Below are 22,946 nucleotides of genomic sequence, written 5' to 3'. Positions count from 1 at the left end.
CGCAGTGAGGTTAAAAGGACAGACTGAGTTGTCTTCTTCGGGTCTCGAACACCGTAAGTCACCCATAATTCCCAATATGATTTATTGGGTTGACAAGAAAACAAAACAAAACACTTCTTCAAAGTCCAAACTTATGTAAATAAAGTGTAGAATTTCAGTCTTATGGATATCTCTGTTTCTTGAATTCTTTTAAACAAACCCTTTAAAGGAGTTGTTTTAGGATTTTCATCAAAACAAGAGCACCTTCTAAACAAAGTCTGTAGTTACTTTGAAGGCTGCTCTGAACTCTTAAAGGGATTTTCTGAGAGGAATGTCCTGGAGAGCAGAGGGGGGTTTGAGATGTGAAAATCTCGGCAGAGGTAGTGTGAAAATGAGTGTTGTTTATATCATCTAGTAGAAAAATGTATTTGAATAAATTTTACTTTATAACTCAATTATTTTATCCAGATTACACACATACCCAAATGCAAATGATTTTTCTTCACTGGATTTGGCTAGAGAGTTAGAATAAAAATAAATAAAGGAATTTGCAAAATTCCCCATTAACCTTTTTCCTGAGGCACATCTCAAACTTCTGCATCATCAACGCAATAAAACAAATTGGAAGACTCTCTCTGCAAATCTCTGTGACTTTGAGCCTGACATTTGTCGTTTCTTATTCTATGATTTTGGTATCATGCACAGAAAAAAGGTCTTTCTGGGAATCATGTTGCCATTGAAATGTAGTATCCAAGTGGCAGTTTTGTTTCAATATGAACTTTTTTTTCATAGAGAAGAAAAGGGTTGCCCCTCTGCCTTAACCCAGGAAGGGGGCTGAACAGCAAACACGGCGATGGCACGCTGTCAGGGACATTCTTTTCCAGCGCTGTGAGCTTTAAACGTAACAGTGATTCTGATACTGACAGACGAGCCAGGAAAATCTACCTCCACTCTCAAATTTCATAGAAGACAGTATACCTGACTTTGGGGAAATATCTGACAATATTTTTTATGAATAAATAAGGTGGTTTTCTTTTGCACAATAAAGTTTATTTTACAAGACCATAGCTTGATAGGCCCATATTGGTTTTGTTTATCCTGGCTCTGGGGAAGGGGTCTGTGCTCTGTTTCTGATAAATTTCCCCTTGTTTTCAGTTATGACAGATATTCCTTTGAATATGGTGTATGAAAATATTCTAGCATCAAACCAAGGATATCTAACCTTATTTATGTCTGTATTCTGTCCTTAAACACAAACAGCTGTGCACACATACATCTGTCTCACGTCTGACCAAGTACTGCTGTCCAGGACTTCATATACACAAATAAATGTTCCCCTTTTTATGGGAAATCGTGGCTGGCGCAGCAGGAGTTTTGAAACCCACATGCATTTTTCAAGTCTTACTTGCACAAACAAAAAGAGGAAAAATACAGACAAACCAGTTTCGGAATTGCTGACTTTTAGAGTTAGTACAGAATGACTGGAGAATCTCTATTTTGAGACCCCCCTCTCTGCAAATAGTAAAGAGAGCATGTATATTAAAAAAAATACAATTTGTCAGATTTTTTAGAGCCTAAGTTAGGATTTGGAAGAGAAAAAAAATAATTCTAAGTCTTCACTAGAGCTGCTTTCTGTATGCACTGAGAAAGCACCAGGCAAACAAAATGTTTGAGGCCTTTCTTGGTTCCATTATCAAACACTGAGCAGTCACAGGCCAAGCAGAGAGTGAAGAAATTCCTCTTCCCGATGATAGGGTCAGAAGATGTGTTGATTTTTATTTCATTCATTATGCTTGTATGGGTTCCCCAATTTTTCTATAATGAATATGAATCACTTTTATAATCAGTAAAAAGGAGCTACTAAAAATAATTTCCCATGCTGTGAAGTTGATCCATCAAACTAACTATTGTAAGGTTTATGGACAGAGTTTTAAAAAATACATGTTACTAATACATGTATTAGTGTATTTTTAGAAAAAAATAATGTTCTTTGTTTTACTTTATCTGGAAAAAATATTACACTACCCAGGAGTGTTGATTCCCCATGAAATGAGCAAATGAGAGCAAGTGTCAGAATGTACCACCAGCAAGTGAGAAGTCAAGAAAATGCTACACAGTTTGTGATCTTGGGCACACTTCTAGTCATGTTAGAACAGATGGCACTGTTTGTTTGGCATATTAATTTATAAATGGATTTTTCTATACCTGTAAAAGTCACTCAACATATCTAGGATAATTTGAAACCTTTCTCAAGGATTTATAAATTATATCTATTCTGACTGCCAGTTCAAAATGGCAGACAGAGCACCTGTGTTCAACTTAACTTTCTCCTCAGCCTCATGAAATCAGAGTGAAGGTGTAGTAAAGAATCTAAGTCCCTAACAGCACAAGGGTAGCACTGGCTCAGAGATGATGAGGAATCCCAACAGACAGATAAATGCGAAAGTTGTTTGTTGAAGGACAGACCAGCGAGAACCCACTCTGCCTGATGGAACCTCCCAAAGTCGTGCTTTGGGCAGCCACAGGAAGGAAGAGAAGACTGTAATTTTATTTAGGGACTGTATGCTTAAAACAGGGGATTATAAACTAAATCAAACTAAATCTACTAACTTCAACCCAAGTTCTCATGCATATAAGGACCTTAAGAGCAGGCTAAAGAAATATCTCCTAAAAGAGATTAAAAGCTATGCTAAGGGGTTGGCAAGTTGGTTAGTAGGGTTAGTGGTGGTTATTGATTCCTCTCCCTATTTCACTTGACAGCTTCCAGGCCATAGAATGCAAAACAGAGCTTTCCAATTGAACACTCGAGAACATCTTACTCTGGAGGAAGACTAAGGTAATTCAGAGGAGAAAGGTCATGTGTGTCTGTGCCTATGTGCATGTGACACTTTTTACTATGTAGAACCTGAGAGAGGATCTGTCTTCCTTGAGGGTTTCAAGCCATAACCATGTAGGCTTGGAGAGGCCAGCCCTGCAATTTCCACAAATGAATCAAGAACCATCCCTGAGTATCACTCTTATATAGTTAACAAATTACCTTTATAAAAACTTATATGATTAGAATTACAATTTAAAGTATAGAATCAGCAATGTCTATATAAAATAAGCTATAAACACAGATATTTAAATTATCTTTTTCCTCAAAAGCATGAACACTAAACCAAGACTGCCTGTGTTCAAATTCTGTTATAACCACAAACTAGCTGAGTGACTTTAAGAAAGCTGCTTAAATTCTTTGTGCCTTAGTTTCCTTATCTTTACACAGCTTTAAGAGAACACATCTCATGGGATATTTGGAGGATTAGATAAGCTACTTTAAAGTACTTCCAGATTAAACCCTGGCCCATGTACTTACTTACTATATAAGCATTTACTGTTGAGATGATTGTGAGAAAAAGGAAAAAGTTGATGCAACTATTGGGGAGAGCTTTGGAGAGTGTGAAATAAAAAAAAAAAAGCAAAATCTTCACTTGCATGAAAATTTAAGTATTTCTGTTTCATAATGTACTATGGGTGGGATGAAATAAAAAAAAAACAATAAGAATAGACTTGCAACTCTTTTTTCTGAGAAATAGCAAAAATAGGAAGAAGTAAATGGAGAAGGCCATTATGGAACTCCAATAATTTGCCCAAGTTACAAGAGTTGAGACCTGGACAAGCAGGAGGCCACAAGCAGTTACAAGTCAGATCGTCTAACTTAGTGTTATGGTTATATTCTAATATTAGTTTATTCTTCCACTTGTACAAATGTATACTGAATCCCTACTGTGTGTGTTAGGTACTGTGCAAAAACACTGAGCCTACCACATAGAACATTAAGTCCAATGAGGAAGTTAAACATTACAGAAAAACACATTTAACTACCAAATAAGTGTTATGAGGGAGAAGAATAGGGCACAGTAGTAATTAAAAGTATATACTGGTGCAGGGATAGACAAAACAATGGGGCGAGACAGAATTGAGAACCAGACCCACACATCTTTGGAAACTGGATAAATGTCAGGTACAGCTATGTAAATGGATGGGAGGGAAAGACTGTCCAATTTTTTCAGAATAGTTTGTTATCCAAATTGGAAAAAAAGTGGAATATACAGGTACCTCTTACCATACACAAAATAAATTCTCAGAGATCAGTGGCCAGAGTGTAAAAAAAGCAATACTTCAATATTAGAAATATAACAGAAATAGAAAAAAGGCTATATTTATAACCTTTATAGAATAAAAAATTCGATCACAAAATCACAAATTAGTTTTAAAAATCAATGATAACAATATAAAAACACATTTTCAATATGCTCTAGAAAGGTTTTATATCTAGAAAATATAAAGAACTTTGAATATACAACAAAATGAAAAACAGTGTGGCGGAAAAGGCACAAACAGGCCATTTGGAACTAACATCGAACACGAGGGGAGCACAGCCAGCTTCGGCCCTCTTGGACTGTCCTGAAGACAAAATGAATGTGCATCTTCGATGGTTATCCCAACCAACATACAAGTGAAAAGATATTTGACCTCACTAGTGTTCATGTTCTCCAGCCACTGGCCACCAGGAACACACCTCGGGTTGAACAATCTGGGTCTCTTACTCCTTGCACAGAGAGAGCACGTTCACTGTGTGAACAGTGAGGCGTCTCACTGAGGGAGGTCAGAAAGAACTTGTGGGTGTGGGCTGTGCAGGTGGTAGAGGGAGGGTGTCAGAATGTAGCTTTGCTCTGAGTTGGATGTTGTCTGGAAGAGGGATAATTGTATATTTATTTTATTAAAGCTTAAATAGAAAGAAGGAAGCCTAGAGTGAATTTAAAGCTACAATGGGTAAAGAAGCAGTCACTCACATTAGTGAAGATAGTGGGGTGCTTGGTTATCTTTGTTGTTTGAATAACGTTCATGTTTTTGTCTGTAATCAAACACAATTTATATAGTAACCCTGGTTTTTGTCCTGATGTAGCATAGTCACAGAATGGCCTTGTTTGATGCTGATGTTCTGTGAAATTGTTTCTGTTCAACTTGGGAGCATCAAGGCCTCACTATTTATAGTAGGAAATAGTTGGAAATAACCTTAATGTCTATCAGCAAGGAAAAATGAATATGAAGCACAATGGAACATTAAAAAACATACCAACCAAAATAACATATGTAGTATTTAATTTTTTAATGTATAAAAATTATATATGCAGAATAGAATTTTTAAAGATATAAAATATTAATAAATAGCCCTGGCTGGTGTGGCTCAGTGGATTAAACACCAGCCATCAAACCAAAGAGTCATCATTTTCAATTCCCAGTCAGGGCACATGCCTGGGTTGCGGGCCAGGTCCCCAGTGCAGGGGGGCACATGAGAGGCAACAGCACATTGATGTTTCTCTCCCTCTCTTTCTCCCTTCCTTCTCCTCTCTCTAAAAATAAAAAATAAAATCTTAAAAAAATAAGAAATACATCATTCATGATGAAAGTATACTTATGGGCATAATGAGCAATAAATTTAAGAAAGTGGTTACATCTGGGAAGGGAAGAAGATGACCTGAGGGAAATATCCACTGTGGGCTTCAACAATCTGAAATATTTCACTTAAAAATATTTTTTAAAATTATGGTTAAAATACCAATATTTAATTGATTTGGGTACATGGGTGACTATTATTCTTTATATTTGATGCTTGATTTCTTTCATAATTACAGAAAATTAAATCAGAGTTTCAGAAAGTTGCACACCAAAATCTTTAAGAATGTTTCTTCTTTATCCTTCACTTATCTAGAGAAAAGCTATTCACGGCTCCCTATAGTAAAAGTTGGCATCACCCATAAAACAATATCCTTTTAAGAGAGGTCTGTCCACATCATGCCAGCATTAAAGGTCGGCTTCACAGAGACTTCACACAGAATGAGTTTGCTCCGATTCATGAGGTTCTCTGAGGAGAAGAGGAGGAAAACAGGGAGAGGAGAGGGAGGAGTAGGAGGAGGAGACCTGATGCTAAAGTCTAAAAACAGTTGGTGAACTAGCTGCCTGAAATCCTTGTCAAATTATGCACGCTTTTAGAGTTACAACTAACATATCCTGTTTATCTCATTAGCAGTTAGAAATGCCCTGCAGGTAATAGTTTTAATGTGGCTTTAGACTCTGGTAGGAAAGATCTAAATGATAAGATTAAGGCTGGAGGGTGGAATGTTTACAATTCATCTGGTCTACATTCTGTCTGGGTTTGGACCATCTGGTTATAACCTACCAAATGTATATTCAGAAAGCGAGAAAATAAAAACATGAAAATCCTTTCTAGTAACAGGAAATAATACTTTCTGGTATAACTATAATAAATCTCACTTTCTGGAGTACAGAAAGAGATGCCTTAAAATACAGCTTTTAAGGCATCTCTAATATGTGAACATTTCTTAAATTACAAAGATTTTTAAACCACTTTCCTCCAGCAGGGACACCGAGCTTAAGAAGCGTGGTGTCAGGTTGGAAGGCGGTCTGAGCCCCAGTGCTTACTGAGCACTTGTTTCTTGTTGCTTTTTCAAATTTAAGCTGCTTAGCTCTTTTACTTGATTTTAATTGAATTTATTTATAGACATTTTTTACATTATTGAATATGATTTCTTTATCAAAGAAAACTGGAAATCATTATGAGTTTATTTGCAAGCCTTACTCTAGAACTTGGCAGGTTTCTGGCCATGTATGCATAAAATGTTTTGAGCAGCTTTGCTAGGTATACAGATAGTCTCTGACTTAGGATGGTTCAAGTAACGATTTTTCAGCTTCACAGTGGTGCAAAAGTAATACACATTTAGTAGAAACTGTACTTCTAATTTTGAATTTTGATCTCTTCCTGGTCTGGTGGCGTGCAGTCCAACACTCTTGCATCACTCTGGGCAAAAGCCACAGCTCCTGTCAGGTGCAAGCACGATTCTCTGCAGTGTGGTATCGAATGCACTTTCGACTTAGCATATTCAGCTTAGGTGAGTTTCGCAGGATGTAACCCAATAGTTAGGTGGACAAGCATCTGTAATTCTATTGAATCAATGTTTTTAAAAGTCAACTTCTTTTTTTTATGTAAAGTCATTTATTTATTTATTTATTTAGTGAATACTTGAAAAGTTAATGGCATGGAGTTTAAAATTCTGCAGAAACACATGGCATATCTGTTGTGATGAATCAAAACTCCATACAAATCAGTTGATTTAAAAAGATACTTTAATGAAACGGGGGGGGAACGCATTAAAAATTGTTCCAATTTTGCCCCGGCTGAGTAGCTTGGCTGATTATAGTGTCATCCTGAGACACCAAGGTTGTAGGTTCAATCCCTGGTCGGGGCATACAGAAGAAGCAAACAATGAAAGCGTCGATAGGTGGAACAGCAAATCATTGTTTCTCTCTCTCTCCAAGATTAATTAAAAAGAGAGTTAAAATGTTTTCATGACACCTGTTAAAGATGGTGAGCAAGACTTTTTCAGGAGGAGCTAACTCAGTGAGGGTCTTGCAATGGAGGAGAGAGACGGGGCTCCACTCTGCATACAACAAGGACAGGTGGCAATTTGTAGCCAAGGACCAAGGTGGCAGACAGTGAATAGAGAATTGCTAAGAGGGAATATCAAGTCTAAGGGGATTCTGACTAACCTGGGTTGACAGGATTTTTGCTAAAGGTAGGCCAGAGTGACAAAACGTCAAGGGTCAGGATTTATTTTACTAAACAGACTTGGCAGGATTCTTGCTATAAACCTAACAGCAGGCCAAGGACAGAGCCCAAGTACAGGGCTAGTCAAAAAGGACTCAGGAGCCTGATTCATTTTGGTCAAGGAGAAAGTCTTTATCAAATGTTAGTGTTAAGTGTGTGGCCAGGCCTTGGAAGAAACCATGTTAGTTGGGGTGTGGAGCATTTGAGATGGAACAATATAAAGTAGAAAGTCTAGACTATTTAATATGGCCTATAAAGCTCTTTATTATCTGGACATGATTCTTGCCTCTAACTTTCTAGTGTTGACATAAAAATGTCCAAACTTGTAGAGAATTTTTATGAGTCAAACTGAGTTTATTTGAGGCAACCCCATGACAGTGCCAGGAAGCAAGATCTCAGATGCCCCTTGAGCATGGTTCTGCCTTCGCGGGAAGAGGAGCACGCTGTCATCCCAAAGGTCTGGTCACCTAGGCACACAAGAAAAATGCACAGGGCTTGCTTAAAGCGAAGATAGCCCTTTTACTACAAAGTTACAGGCCTGGACATGACCACCCACTGTGACCTTCCTCATTAGGGATTTATTATCAGATCACCTGTGAGGTTACTTTCTGTCACTGTACTTGTCAGCTTTATTACAGGACCCCGTTTGTTTTGTCCACACTAGCCAACAGCCCCAATAACTGAAAAGGAATATAGACATTACCAGCGAAGGATAGTAATACCCAGTGGTTGACAGCCATCTGTGTCTTAGGTAGAAGTTTAAAAATCAAGACAACACTCTATTAGGAACCTCTAATGCTACAACACTATGGGAAGAGAATAGGTCACTCTATCCCTCAGTATTTGCAGTAGCAAACAAACCAGCAGCCATAGTTTCTTTTACTTTGTGGCTCTCATCATCAGAAGTTATAATGAAAAGTTCAAGGTCACACAGTCATGCATCAGATGTTTCTATGGGTTCTGCTCCATAACAGCCTAGGAGGAGCACCTCCATTATTTCCTGACAAGTTTGGCTGAGCTCTGGGTGCTGTGGAGCAGAGCCCTCTAACCCCACCCACGCTGATGGAGCTGAAGACTACCTATGAAAGAGCAATTTTTTAATTTATGGGTCAAGAATAAAAGTAAATAGTACTAAAATTATGTGCACATCTGTCTGATTTCTGTTCTATAAATGCTTGTGTGCAGAGTGGTCAAAGTGAGGACCCTGAATTTAGACTGAAGTCAGAATTAGAATCCAACTGCTTTACAATACCTATTAGTTGAGTGATTTTGAACAAGTTACTTTGCTATGCTTCAGTTTCCTTGTTATAAGATGAGATGATAGGATATTCATAGTGTAATTACCGTAATGTTGTGAGGATCAAATAAAATAATTTCCCATGCTTAGTAAAGAGCCGATTATTATTAATGTTATTATTATTTGTTCTTATATCTCCACAGCCTACCACGCTATACTTACAACATAATTTATACTTAACAAGCATATGTTGAATTAATTTCAAAGGCATAATCATAATTGTCTTTCAAGTTTTTAACGAAGTCTAGATAGGAAGCAATGAGTGAGACACCCCTCCTCCCTTTCGTAACTTGTGGTGCTACTGCTGCCCATGAAATCATGGCTGAGACATAAAGAAGGTTGACAATGGCGGGTCCTCAAGCTCCCCCCGTAATTCAGCAACTGATTCAGGGCATCAAGCAGTACTACTTGTATACATCTCCAGCCTGTAATTCAACAAAGTTTAAATAGCCAAAGGATAATATTTGTTAAGTTGTGTGCTGCAAATACCAGGTGCAAAATTATAACTTTCTGAGAAGATCTGAGAACAGTCTAAGGATGCATTCAATCATTTTGAGAAGTCTTCACTTGGAATGTTTCTGAAGATGGGCAATCTTGGTCCGAGTCCATGGGGGGGCAATGTGTCTCCAAGACACTCTATACTCTAGCATATGGAGCACTCGTGTATGGAATTGTCAATATTCACATTGGTTCTAGGTGTCCACAGTGTTTTATCCCAGCTGCAGAACAGCATGGAGTAAAAATCACAGCCAGTCCTCAATTCATACCAGACAAGCAAATCCCAAACCTGTTCGGAGAGATGAGCCACATTAGAAGTACAAAGCAAAGTCACCTTTCTTGTATGGTAGGAGGAGCCAAGAGTCAGACAGAACAAATGTCACAGTCTGAAGTGTGACTAGGAGCCAAGGCCAAGATGACGAGGGTTAACAAGTCATCAGAGAATGGGAATTTAGGAAGGAAACCTGGATGTTCCCACATGGCCATCACTCCCTGAGAAGTAACAGTGAGACAGCTGGTGTCTCAGGAGCCAGGCAGGGTGAGGTTACCTGTTACAAGGATTAAATGAGGCATCTACAGCATTCTAAAATGTCTTGATGGTCTATATTGAGTACTCAGCAACAGTTACATTGTTATCATTAGTACCCAGAATCAAGAAGTTTCTCAGTATTATAGGAATATACTGCTGACATTTTAAAAAATAATTATTTACCTAAACACTCTTAAAAATGCTATTTGAGGCTGGTGTTTTGAACTACTTACTTGTGCTTCTGAGTGTGACTCCATATGCATCTGGCTTTTGTTCCAATTCCTTTGACACTTATAAAGTATTTCTCTTCTATAAGTTAGTCAGATATACAAATAGACACACGACCTCTTCAAACCACTCATATAGTGTTTGTGGACTAGAATAATAGTGTCAGACTATTTCAGATCTCTTTTGGGGGAAGTTTTGATACTCTAATATCTTCAGTTCCATAATGATTAGAAATCTAATATTATTAATCTGTGTCTTTCACTGAGTATGAAAGAGTGTCCAGCACAGAAAATCCTTTTTAGAATTGCAGATCTTTTCACAAGTCTTCAGTGTGAGCTCCGTTGATAAAGGATGACACATATGGGGAGTTAATGTTGTTTTAACAGGTTTCAGTTCTTGCCTATTTCCTCTTTCCCTTCCCCTCCTCCCTGACTGCTGAATCTACTAAGGGGCTCTTTAGCAGGCTTTGGCCTGTTCCAGTTGTTGAGCCAAGTCTGACTGGGGCAGGAAGTAATGCTCGCCAAGTCTTCTGAGGGGCCTTCAAATTGAGTCACGCTGGAGGCCAGCCTGGGGCACACAGCCCAAGTGAGGCCCTGAGGGTCTGTGTAGCTGCTCCTTCTGTGGGCCTTTCCCTCCTCCCTCCCATTCTCTCCTGTATTAGACCAGACTTCTGCCACTTATTCCACTCCTTAGAACACTTTATGAAAGAAACAGACACTTAGAAGTCTTATACTTTCTGCTGGTATATTCGTGTTAATGAATATATTGTTATAATATGCTGTACTAGATGATAAGGTGTCTCTGGTTGTGTGTGTGTGTGTGTGTGTGTGTGTGTGTGTGTGTATGTGTTGGGCTGAGGACACAGAAAGAAGGAAAGCATGAATGGCTGAAAAACGTTTGAGTCTTTGGTCTGACTTGCAGTAGGCTCATCCATCAGGATGAACACCTAACTTCTCATGAGTGCAGTGATATAACAGCCAAAAAAATTACATAATCGAATTACCTATTTTTCTCTCCAGAATAACTGATAATTTGATGCAATGGAAGGCTTCCTGAAATCTTTATGAACAGCCACGATTGTGTGTTATTCTGAGGACATTGTTCATTTGCCTAACTTCGCTTATTTATTGAGCATCTTCTCTGCGCCAAGCCTAAGAGAGAGTAAGGTTAACAGCACCCACATTATGGAGCCCACAGTGATGGCAAATGTGCTATCAAAATACAGACTAGGAGTGCCTCACCATCCCAGGGCATGAACACCAGGAAACATTGCTTACACTAAGGCATGGATGGTGAATAAAAGCAGTGAAACATCATCCATTCATTCAGTAAATGTTTATTGAGTATCCATTCGTGCTGGATATAATTCTGGTGCTAGGAATAGAGTCATGAAGTAAAACATCCAAAACCTCATAACCTCATAGCACTTATAATCTAGTGATGGGAACAAAAGGGGGAGAGAGAGAGAGAGAGAGAGAGAGAGAGAGAGAAAGGAAGAAGGAAAAGAAGGAGAAGGAGAAGGAGGGGGAAAGAGGGGAGGAAAGGGAAAAGGGAAAGGAGAAGAGAAAAAAGAATAAGTAACATAGATATTTTAGATGGTGATAAAGGCTGTAGAGAAAAACCAAGCAGGGAAGAGAGAGAACAAGAGTTTGTGGGGTGGATACAACAGAGATAGGATGGGCTGGCCAGAGAAAGGCTTACTGAAGGGAATCAACTACGTGAGGGAGAAGAGGGAGTGGGCCCGACGCCTGTCTGAGAGAAGAGTGCTCCTGGCAGAGGGACACCAGCAGCAGGCCTGGCATTTGGGAGGAGCAGTGAGGAGGCCAGCTGGGCTGGAGCAGAGTGCAGGGTAAAGAGATGGCAGGTGATGAGGACAGAGAGGTAACAGGGAAACCAGGCTGCAAAGGGCCCTTTGCATCATTTGCAATAACTTTTACTTGTATTTGGCATGAACTGGAAAGACACTGAGATTCGCATGGTATAACTTATGCCCTGACCAGATCACTTCAGCTGCTGTGTTGAGAAAAAATTAAAGAGGAACAAAGCCTGTAAATGCACTGTTTGAACACCTTCTGCATGTCAGGGGCTGTGATGAAACCCTGTCCTCAGAAACTAAGTATCTAGTCACAGGAGAGAAACCATACTGGTTTTGTAAATAGTATGAATTCCCAGTGATAGGCGTTGATGCCATTCTGGGGCCCTTTCTCCTTATCTGGTAGCCACTCCTGACTGGTTTAGAGATCCAGCTCTTTCCTGCTCTCTGACTATGTGGTTTGATGGACCCTATTGCCCAGTTGTAATAATGGAGTTATAACCTAGGCCTAAACCAATGAACGAAGCCCATACCTTTAGTACAAATTCAAGAATGAGCATGTGACTTCAGTCCATCAGTGAATCCCAGATCCAAGTGGATGTAGGGACTTTGTGCATTTGGGAACACTCTTTGATGGACACAAAGGATCTGGGTCTGCTGTGGCCATCTTGTGTCTACATAGGGACTGGCAGTGAAACCATACCAGCTTGCAGTTTGCATACACGTCTTGTTTGCTTCCATTTTTGAAGAACATTAATAAAATTTTTATATTTAGAAGTCAAATTTTTAATATTTTTCCTACAGTCTTTAACAAAACAGCAAACTTTTAAAAATAGTTTCTCATACTCAGATGGTGCTCATTGCCAAATAGGATTGTGTTGAGTAGCAGTGAAACCAAGGAAGACTTCAAGAAATCCTCCTTTGCTGGGACAAAAACATAAATTGTGATACTGACCACAGCTCGCTGGTCAAAGGGCACAGCCAGAATATACAAATAAGAAAACTGCTTTTTACATCATAAGGGTTTCTGCTTGACTAACTCGGAACCCAAAAGGAATTTGTGCCTCTTCTATAACATGGCATTTCTGAAGATACTTTAAAGAGATCATTGTCAGGCTGACCTTTAAAAATAGCCTTAGTCTGGGACTGTAGTTTGATTGCATCTGAACAAATTTAAGCTAAAATTATGAGATTTATTTGACTATTTTCCTCACTTCATAGATATCAACATCATTGAGGCATGAGTTACTTATCTCTTGCATTTTAGCCTTGCCAAAGCTCTTTGAAAAATTGTAGAGTAAAATTTAAATATAACACATTACTCATACTGATCACAATTATCATTTAAGTACTTTTCTAAATGTCAGAAATTCTGCATTTTTTCTAATTCTCATAACAAACTTTCAACAATTATATTATACTTTCTGTATTTACAGAGGAATTAAAGTTGAAGCACAGCAAAGTAAGCGAGCTGCCCAATGTCAGACAGCTGGCAGTGGGAAATTTGGGGGCCAGGCACTACACGTGTGGTGCCTCCTTTAGTCTTTACAGCAGCCCTTTCAAGGTGAGAACCTTTAAGAAAAGATTCGACAAAGATGGAGGCAGGACTCACCTCAGGATTGTCTACTTTAGAACCCATGATCTTGCCATCATATGACTTACGGTCTTTCAAAACACTTCTGAATTTCACACTTGAGAGTATTTCTTAAATTCAGAGTAGATTGTACTTGGTTTCTCATTTGTTAGCTCTGAAACAAGTCCAAGATGCTGTTATTCACCCAAGAATTCAAAATTAGACTAAAGAATGAACACTTCCTACATCTCTCCTGAAGAACTTTTGGTTTAAAAATTGATGTGTACCAGCTTCCAAGTTATTAGTGTTAGTAAAGCCTTGACAGTCTTCAGATCCTCCCCTTTCCCATAAAACAGTTTTTGGATAATTTGGTACTTGGCTGTATGTGTAGCAGTTAATACTTCAAGCATTGGATGGAGATAGCCCTGAGATGACTTTTAGCTTAAGAAATTACTAGTTATATGGCTTTGGTTCATTAGGCAACCTCTCAGGTCTCAAAGGAATTCTTACCACCAGTCAGGACAATGTACTTAAACCTATTTCCATTTGTCAGGTTCATGGTTTCTCAATGCAGTAAATGTGATAAAATATTATTTCACTGATATCAAAAAGAAAGAGTAAATAAATCTAACCAGGGAAGCTTTGTCTCTTAAAAATCACTGAAGAGCATGCTCTCCCCATCTGCCCAAAGAGAACATTCCCGTCCCTTTGCCCCTTCTTTCCCAGGCGCCCACTCTCCGCAGCCTGCCCACACCTTTCCTTTCCCTCTCTTCCCCTCCCCAGGTGTGTGAACCTTGCCCTTCTTTCTCCTAAGCTCCAAGGGCCCTCCTTGAGCCCATACAGCCCAGCTGGCTCACCTTTTCTAGCTCTGTGACTATTTTAATAAACTTTCTCTTACTAAAAAATCATTGAAAATATTTAGAAGTTTGCTTTGAACTTACACTTTTACTGTAAACCCTCAGAAGAAATAATAGAGATTAAACAATAGTACTAAACAATTAAAAAAAATTTTAAGGACAAAGTTTATTAGTATTTGTGTCTAACAGTTTTCAGATTGCCTGCTTGTACAATGATAGATGAACTTTCAAAGCTGACTATAAATTGAAGGACACCTGAGGTGAAGTATTCAAAACTATTTTTTAATCAAAGAGGACTTTCTTTTTAAAGAGTCTAATAAGTTTTTAAGGTTATTGATTATATTTGATGCCTCCTTGGAACAATCTAGACCAAAAGATGAATCACACTGAATTATTTTCTGATTTGTATCCATTTACTGAAAACTTTCATAAATTTCTAGAAATAAATACTATGTTGTGTTTGATTCTAGTCTATAAAATGGGTGTGGCTCCTTTTTTCCATCAAAAAGATTGTTTCTGACCCTGAATGCATAATAAGTGTTAGATTCTTAGGAGGCTAATGAGATGGGAACCCAAATTTGGGGTCTGGTGTTCAGTGTAGCTTCTTAACTGGGTCTTTTCCACAGTCATTTTTCTTGTTTGTAATTTTCTTTCTCCCATAAAACTATGTTATCTTTGTAGGGCCAATAAACAAATTCATAAAATTTCAAGTGAAAGAATTATAATACTCTACGATCAGGTTTCACATTGCATAGAGATCAGAGGAGTTAAAGCTAACAAAGGAAATAATAACTGGAATTTAAGGAATTATACATTCCTCTACAAACATTTATTGAAACCCTAGTAAATGCCAAGAATGCACAAAGTGGCTAGCACACTAACTCTGGAGCCAGGCTGCCTGAGAGAAAACCCAGGTCCTACCATTTTGTCTCTGGATGTGACCTCCAGCAAGTTATCTGATTTGCCTACTTCCCTTACCTACCAAATGAGGTAATAATAATACTGGTCCCATGTATATTGAAGGTAGTTAGAGGACTGCATGAATGAATGTAAGTAAAAGACTAAAAACATGCCTGCCATGTTATGAGGGTTACATATGTAGTAGTTGGCGAGTATGGTTATTATTATAATTATGATGGTCAACCAGATACAGTCGTTACCCTCATCATGCTAGTGAGAGGCATTTTAAAGTGCACAACTAATGTTCATCAGAGACTTAGTATGTTCCACGTACAATGGTAATCATTTCATTATTATTATTATTATTATTTAATTCTTATAACAACTGTTCTAATGAAGGTTTTACTCTTTCCAGTTTAGAGATTAGCAAACTGAAGTTTACAGTGATGAAATAATTTTGCTGAAGGTTCAACTAGTAAGTGATGAAATCAGAATTTAAACCAAAGTTCTATTCATCTTACTACACAAGACTGGTCATTTAGAGGAACTATATTAATCATTTACATAATAGCAAGTGAGTATAGCATGGTGTTTACAAGTACAGACTCTGAGACACATTATGGGGATTTGAAATCTGTCTTTTCTACTTTCATGGTGTTGGTCCTAGGGTAATGTGGTTAACTTCTCTGTGCTTCAGCTTTGCACCTATGATGTGATGATAATAATACTTCAAAACAGAGTCGATTCAAGGATTGAATAAAATTGAGTGAAATCATATGGTTCTTAACTTTTTGTGTCTGACTTATTTCACCTCAAGTTCTATACATGTTGTTGCAAATGGCAATATTTCATCTTTTCTTATGGTTGAGTAGTAGTCTATCATGTATGTATGTATGTATCACAATTTCTTTATCCAATAATCTATCAAAGGACACTTTGTTTGTTTCCATGTCTTGGCCACCATGAATAATGCTGCTAATTATTTTTGCTAATAAATGTTTTTACATTTTTCAGGTAGACACCCAAAGAGGGCTTCCTGGGTCATATGATAATTCTGTTCTTAATTTTTAGGGGCCTCCATACCGTTTCCTGTAGTCTGTACCAGTTCACATTCCCACCATCAGTGAATGAGGGTTCTTTTTTCTATACAACCTCCCAATCACTTGCTATTACTTGTCTTGTTGATAATGACCATTCTAAAATGTGTGAGATGGTGTATGTCATTGTAGTTTTGATTTGCATTTCCCTAATAGCCAGTTAAGTTGAGTATCTTTTCATATATCTGTTGGCCATTTGTACTTCTTTTTGGGAGAAGTGTCTGTTCAGGTCCTCTGCCCATTTTCTAATTGGATTGTTTGGTGTTGAGTTGTATGAGTTCTTTATATATTTTGGATATTAACCCCTTGCCATTGATCCATCCTGATGTTTGGTTGCATTTCATCAACATGCCTTGGATCTTTTAGTTGTAGGATGACATCAGCAATACAGCATATTGGTGCAACTGAAGGAGCTTCAGATGACGAAGAAAAGTGCCTTTGTCCTTTTGCTCATTAATATAACAAACTTTGCTTCATCCATGGCACTAACCTTCTTTAATGTGCCCTGGGTTAGGTACTGGAGGCTTTTCTCAGTAGGCTACCTTTGGAAATAAGCTCAGGGCTAAATCACAACAATTACAAGCCTGAGATGAAAGGAGCCACGTGTACGCTGAGGTCTCTTAAAGACCCAGCCAGCCTTCGTTTCCTTTCACAATGGGAAGCTCTGAGCTTCTACTGACTAGGATTTAACCACAACAAAACAATATCTCTCTGTGTAGGTTTTAAAAATAAACTCAAGTGATTTGTATGTACAAACGACATCTTAGAAAAAGGAGTGTAGAAAAGCCAAGTTAAAAAAGAAAAACAAACTTTGAAATCCTTCCCTCTTTTCTTTTCCAACAGGTTTTCTTCCTCAGAACTGTAGTCTGGAAAACTCATCTATTGCATTGCATACCAGCGGTTCAACCACCCCAGGTTTTGATTTGGGATTCTAATGATATTAGTATAAAAAGTGTTATAGATGGGCTATAACCTGAGGCTTGTGCAAAGATAACTAAAAGCCTCAAGTTTTCTAAAAGGAAGTGAAGAGAAAATGCATTTGTTGTCTTAGCTACATTATTGACAATGTAAGTGATTGTTTGGAGGCTTGAAAGGTGGGATCAGTCCTGTGAGCTTGCAGTTTTAGGAGAGTTTAATCAACTGATTAATGATATAAAAGAATATATTAATTCACTTGATGTTGCATATACATAGTTTATAAGTAGGAGATTTTTCTAGTAATTTGCATACTCTACTGCTTTTACAGTTAGGATAATGAGGAGAAATCATTCAACTCTATAAACAATGATGAGCAACTAAATCTAACTATAGGAGGTTAATGAGAATTTATCTAGACCACTGTTATTATCAAAGATATATTTTTAGGTTGCTGTTTCCATCCTCTAGCCTGCAGTGAGAGTCACCCCTGTGCCCAGTGCTCGACGCCACCCACCTGTAAGAACCCGAAGGAAGGAATCCACCATGCCCCCCAAATATGACGTGTTGACTCAAGATGAGCTGCGCAAAAGACTGTACCAGATGTTTAAGGACCGGGGTATACTGGACAGGCTCAAGATGCAGCTGAGAAAGCAGCTCATTCAGGAATTGATGCATCCTGTATTGAGCGGAGAAATGGAGCCCCGGTCCATTTCAGTGGAAGGTAGCACCCTCTTAATAGGCGCTTCCAACTCTCTAGTGGCAGATCACTTACGAAGATGTGGCTATGAGTATTCACTTTCGGTTTTCTTCCCAGAAAGTGGCTTGGCAGAGGAACAGGTATTTACTATGCAGGATCTATTACAGCTCATTAAAATCAACCCTGAATCGAGTCTCTACAAATCACTGGTTTCAGGATTTGATAAAGAAAACAGAAAAGGTTTTCTCATGGAGTTTCTAAAAGAAATGGCAGAATACCATCAGATCAAAGAGACTCATGACATGGACACTCAGACAAGCCCAATGTTCCTTAGCAAAGACTCTCTTGCTGAGAAGCTTCAGCTTATTGATGATCAGTTTGCAGATGCTTACCCTCAGCATCCAAAGTTAGAGTCTTTAGAAATAAAGTTAAATGAATATAAGAAAGAAGTAGAACAGCAGCTTCAGGCAGAAATGCAAAAAAAGCTGAAGCATTTTAAAAATGATGAAATAGAAAAAATCAAGAAGGAAGAGAGGAAGAAGTCTGAGGCACAATTAGCAAAGTTCTGGAATGACGTTGAGAAAGCTTGTCAAGCAAAATCAGAAGCCCTCCTTTCTCGGGAAAAGATGTCCCTTGAGAGAATTCAAAAGAACCAGGAGATTGAAACAAAAGAAATTTATGCTCAACGGCAGCTTCTACTAAATGATATAGATTTGGTAAGAGGCAGAGAAGCAGAGCTGAAGCAAAGAATTGAAGCTTTTGAATTGGCCCAGAGGCTACAAAAAGAAAAAAATGAAAGCATGAGTGATGCACTTAGGAGGCGGGAACTGAATATAAAGAGTATGGAGGAGACCTATGAGCAGAAGCTCAAGAATGAAATTCTGAAGTATCAACTAGAGCTAAAGGATGACTACATCACCAGAACTAACAGACTGGTTGAGGAGGAAAGGAAGAATAAAGAAAAAGCTATACATTTGCAAGAGGAGCTCACAGCTGTTAATTTGCAAAAGGAAGGACTCAGTCATTCTGCAAATCATGTGAAAGAACTTCAGCTTGAGCTTGAGTCTCTCAGAGCCCAGTGTTTGGCAATAACAAAGCAAAACCACCTGCTGAATGAAAAGATGAAAGAAATGAATGACTATTCACTTCTAAAAGATGAGAAACAAGAGCTTCAGGAAGAAAATAAATTACTTAAACAACAAATGCAAGAGAGTAGAAATGAAAACTTGAATCTCTTAAACCGCATAGCTCAGCCATCTCCTGAGCTGCTAAATTTTCAGAAAGAATTAGAGAAAGCAAAAACTGCTATCCTGTTAGGGCATAAGGAGTTCGAAACCCATAAGGAAGCTCTGCAGAAGCAGCTGCAAAGCGAAATTGAGCATTCTGCAAAGCTGAAGGCCCAGATACTACAGTATGAAGCCTCTGTAAAGAGGTTAACTGTGCAGGTCGCCAATTTAAAAATGCAGCTGAAACAAACTGAGACAGCACTGGAGAATGAAGTGTACCGCAATGTAAAGCCGTTTCTTGTCAACGGATCCACAGTGTCTCCCAATGGTGGAACAAGTGGGGATTTCTTGAAAAATCCTCTCAAACGGGAACAGCTGATGGCAAGCACAGTTACACCAAGAATCATAAATTATCCAAGTGCAAGCACGGATGGTAGCTCCCCTGAATCTGACCTTGAGTTTGTAGCCAACACCAAGGCAAGAATGAGAGGGTTAGAATGTGAGGCCGAGTGCTTAGAGAAAGCTTTCCGAGATTATCGTCAAAGAATTCATCATTGGCCCCACTCTGGAAGCCCACTAGCATCCCAGAGCCCACCTCCCCTGCACGTGCAAGGAACTTTAAAGAGCATCACGTTAAGTTCCTCAGAAAGATGTATTTTTACAGAGGAAGGAGCTGTGCCCAGGAAGCCTGCAGTGGGCGAGACAGAAGTGCAGATGGACACAACAGCCTCCCCACTCCACAGAGGTGCTGGCAGATGCCTCTCCACCACTCCCCTTGAGAGAGCTGAATGGAGCTTTGATGCTGAAATGCACCTGGAAGGTCTTGGTGGATCCCAAGTTGCTGCCTCCAGTCCTTGTCCTGAAAGAATGCTGCATCCTTCAGCTGCTGAGTCTAGACATAGCTTTTCCATCCATTTTCTTTCCAGCCCTCTGAGGCAGGAGGCCAGTCCTTATCAAAGACACACTGAACTAGAGAGAACTGAATTTTCAAATCCAGACAAGCAATCTATGAACAATAATGAAGAATTTGAATCATCTTTTAAATCTCGTGTAGATGCAGGGGACATGCCAAAGCACTTAGAAGCCGATGGCCTCCATCCTGCTGGTGACATGCCTCACTTCAATGCTGGCCTGGCTGCTCTTCCTGACCGACCTGTCACCTCTCACTATCCAGGTGTAGATCAGAAACAAATTGGGGGAGACAGTGAAGAAGAAAAAATATGGCAGCCGGTGAAAGAACAAGAGCAGAGAGAGGAAAGAAGTCAGAGTCCACAAGAAGCTTTACAAAGGGAACAGAGAGAACTAGAAAAACTCAGTCAACCACGGCGGATGATTGAAGAGTCATTGAAGATTGAAATGGAGAAAGAATTAGAAGTGGGTATTCAAAAAATGAAAGACAGATCTGTTTGTGGTGAAAACCCTTTTGAGAAATACATGAAAATCATCCATGAGAATCAGGACCCGCAGAAGGATGGTAAGAGCTCAGTGAAGATTGCCAGAGAAGTCTCCCAAGGGGACACACTGCCGCTTAGTGACAACGATGGAAGTTTCGCAGGCCTTTCTCATGAAGAACCAGACGACTTTTGGTAACCGTGTGTGCTGGCCAGCTTTTTATTCATGTAACAATGAAAGGCCTATGAGTTCTCTGTAGTAAGACAAAATTCTTAATAAAAATTGTTTATGTAAAAGTATTTTTAATTATTATAATTATTAGTCAACAGAAATTGACAAAGTTACACAGACTTCACATTTTAAAATTATTTAGATTTTATAATTATCTTTAAATAAGGTCAGTATTCTTAGTAACTTACAGACATCAAATCACTAGGTTTAAAAACTAGTTAAGATATACTTTACATTAAAATTATGTTTGCATCTGAATGTGCTTGTTACTTATCAGAATCTCCAAGTACTGGAGAAGTTACGATGACAAGGTATTCATATTAAGATATATTTAATGATAACTTCATATTACTAAACTATCTAATTAAAGAATAAAAACTACAGAGTTTCGGCCAAGATGGAGGCATAAGTAGAGACCCTTCCCTTCCTCTCACAACCAAAAGGAGGATGACAACCAATCTGAAATCAGTAAACAACCAAAATCACCAGAAAATCAAACCACATGGAACTCCAGCAACCAAGGAATTAAAGAAGAAATCAACCAGAACGATCAGACCAATAAGGCAGAGGACTGTGTGGGCTGACTCAGAAAAAACCTCAGCCACCCGTGGACCTTGGGGGTGGGGCTGACTGCTGACCTCAGTGGGCTGTGAGGGTCGGGCTGACTTAAGGGGACTCAGAGGTGGCTGTGGGCTGTGGCAGTTGCCTGGTAGGAGAAGCTCCCAGTCTCACATGAAAGTCCTTTGAAAAGTGCACTAGACACTAGCAGGCTGACCCCACTGTTCCCTTGCTGGCCCCTCCCCCACAGGCAGCACTGCAAGGAGGTTTGCCCTGCCTGGGAGAATACCTAAGGCCCCACCCCCTTACAACTTAAGAGCTGTGCCTAGACAAAGAAATATGACCCAAATGAAAGAACAGAATAAAGCCTCAGAAAGAGAGCTAAGTGAGGAGGAGGTTGCCAACCTATCTGATGGAGAATTTAAAGCCCTGGTAATCAAAATGCTCACAGATCTGATTGAGCTTGGTCAAAAAATGAAAAAAACAAATGAAGGATACCCAGAGTGAAATAAAGCAGAACGTTCAGGGAACCAATGGACCAGGAAGGAAACTAGGACTCAAAGCAATGATTTGGAACAAAAGGAAAAAATAAATATCCATCCAGAACAAAATGAAGAAACAAGAATTCAAAAAGTGAAGAGACTCTTACAAACCTCTCGGACAACTTGAAATGTTCCAATAGCTGAATCATAGGGCTGCCAGAAGAGAAGAGGAAGACCAAGAAATTGAAAGCTTATTTGAACAAATAATGAAGGAGAACTTCCCCAATCTGGCAAAGGAAATAGGCTTCCAGGAAGTTCAGGGAGCCCAGAGTGTTCCAAAGAAGTTGGACCCAAAGAGGAACACACCAAGAAACATCATCATTAAGCTACCCAAGATTAAATATAAAGAGAAAATCCCAAAAGCAGCAAGAGAAAAGGAGAGAGTTACCTACAAAGGAGTGCCCATAAGGCTATCAGCTGATTTCTCAAGAGAAACCTTGCAGGCAAGAAGGGGCTGGAAAGAAGTATTCCAAGTCATGAAAGACAAGGACCTACATCCCAGATTGCTCTGTCCAGCAAAGCTTTCATTTAGAATGGAAGGGCAGATAAAGTGCTTCCCAGATAAGGTCAAGTTAAAGGAGTTCATCATCACCAAGCCCATATTATATGAAAGGGACTTATCTAAGAAAAAGAAGATAAAAATATGAACAATAAAATGACAACAAACTCACAACTATTAACAAATGAACCTAAAAGAAAAGAAAAACAACAAAAACACAAACTAAGCAAATAACCAGAATAGGAACAGAATCAGAGAAATGGACATTATATGGGGGGATTTCAGTGGGGAGGGGGAAGGGAGGAATAGGGGGGAAAAGGTACAGGGAAGAAGAAGCATGGTTAGTAGCCATAAGGTAGACAGGGAGAGATTAAAAAAATGGTATGGGAAACAGAGGACTCAAAGAACTTACATGTACAACCCATGGATGTGAACTAAGGAGG

General features: G+C 39.0%; 1 protein-coding gene across 1 annotated transcript; it reads left to right on the top strand.

Moving 5' to 3' along the window:
* Window positions 1-357: 357 nt before the first annotated feature.
* On the top strand, window positions 358-20,969 carry LOC114513130 (oral-facial-digital syndrome 1 protein-like). Its single transcript, XM_036019159.1, has 3 exons — window positions 358-362; window positions 13,503-13,508; window positions 17,893-20,969. Exon 3 carries the CDS (start codon window positions 17,902-17,904, stop codon window positions 20,869-20,871), a length of 2,970 nt encoding a protein of 989 aa, XP_035875052.1. The 5' UTR covers window positions 358-362; window positions 13,503-13,508; window positions 17,893-17,901; the 3' UTR covers window positions 20,872-20,969.
* The last annotated feature ends 1,977 nt before the right edge of the window (window positions 20,970-22,946 follow it).

The sequence above is a fragment of the Phyllostomus discolor genome, chromosome 2, assembly GCF_004126475.2.
Source record: "Phyllostomus discolor isolate MPI-MPIP mPhyDis1 chromosome 2, mPhyDis1.pri.v3, whole genome shotgun sequence".
NCBI lineage: Eukaryota > Metazoa > Chordata > Mammalia > Chiroptera > Phyllostomidae > Phyllostomus > Phyllostomus discolor.
The sequence above is the reverse complement of the archived record's forward strand: the minus strand, read 5'-3'. Positions and strand labels throughout refer to the sequence as shown.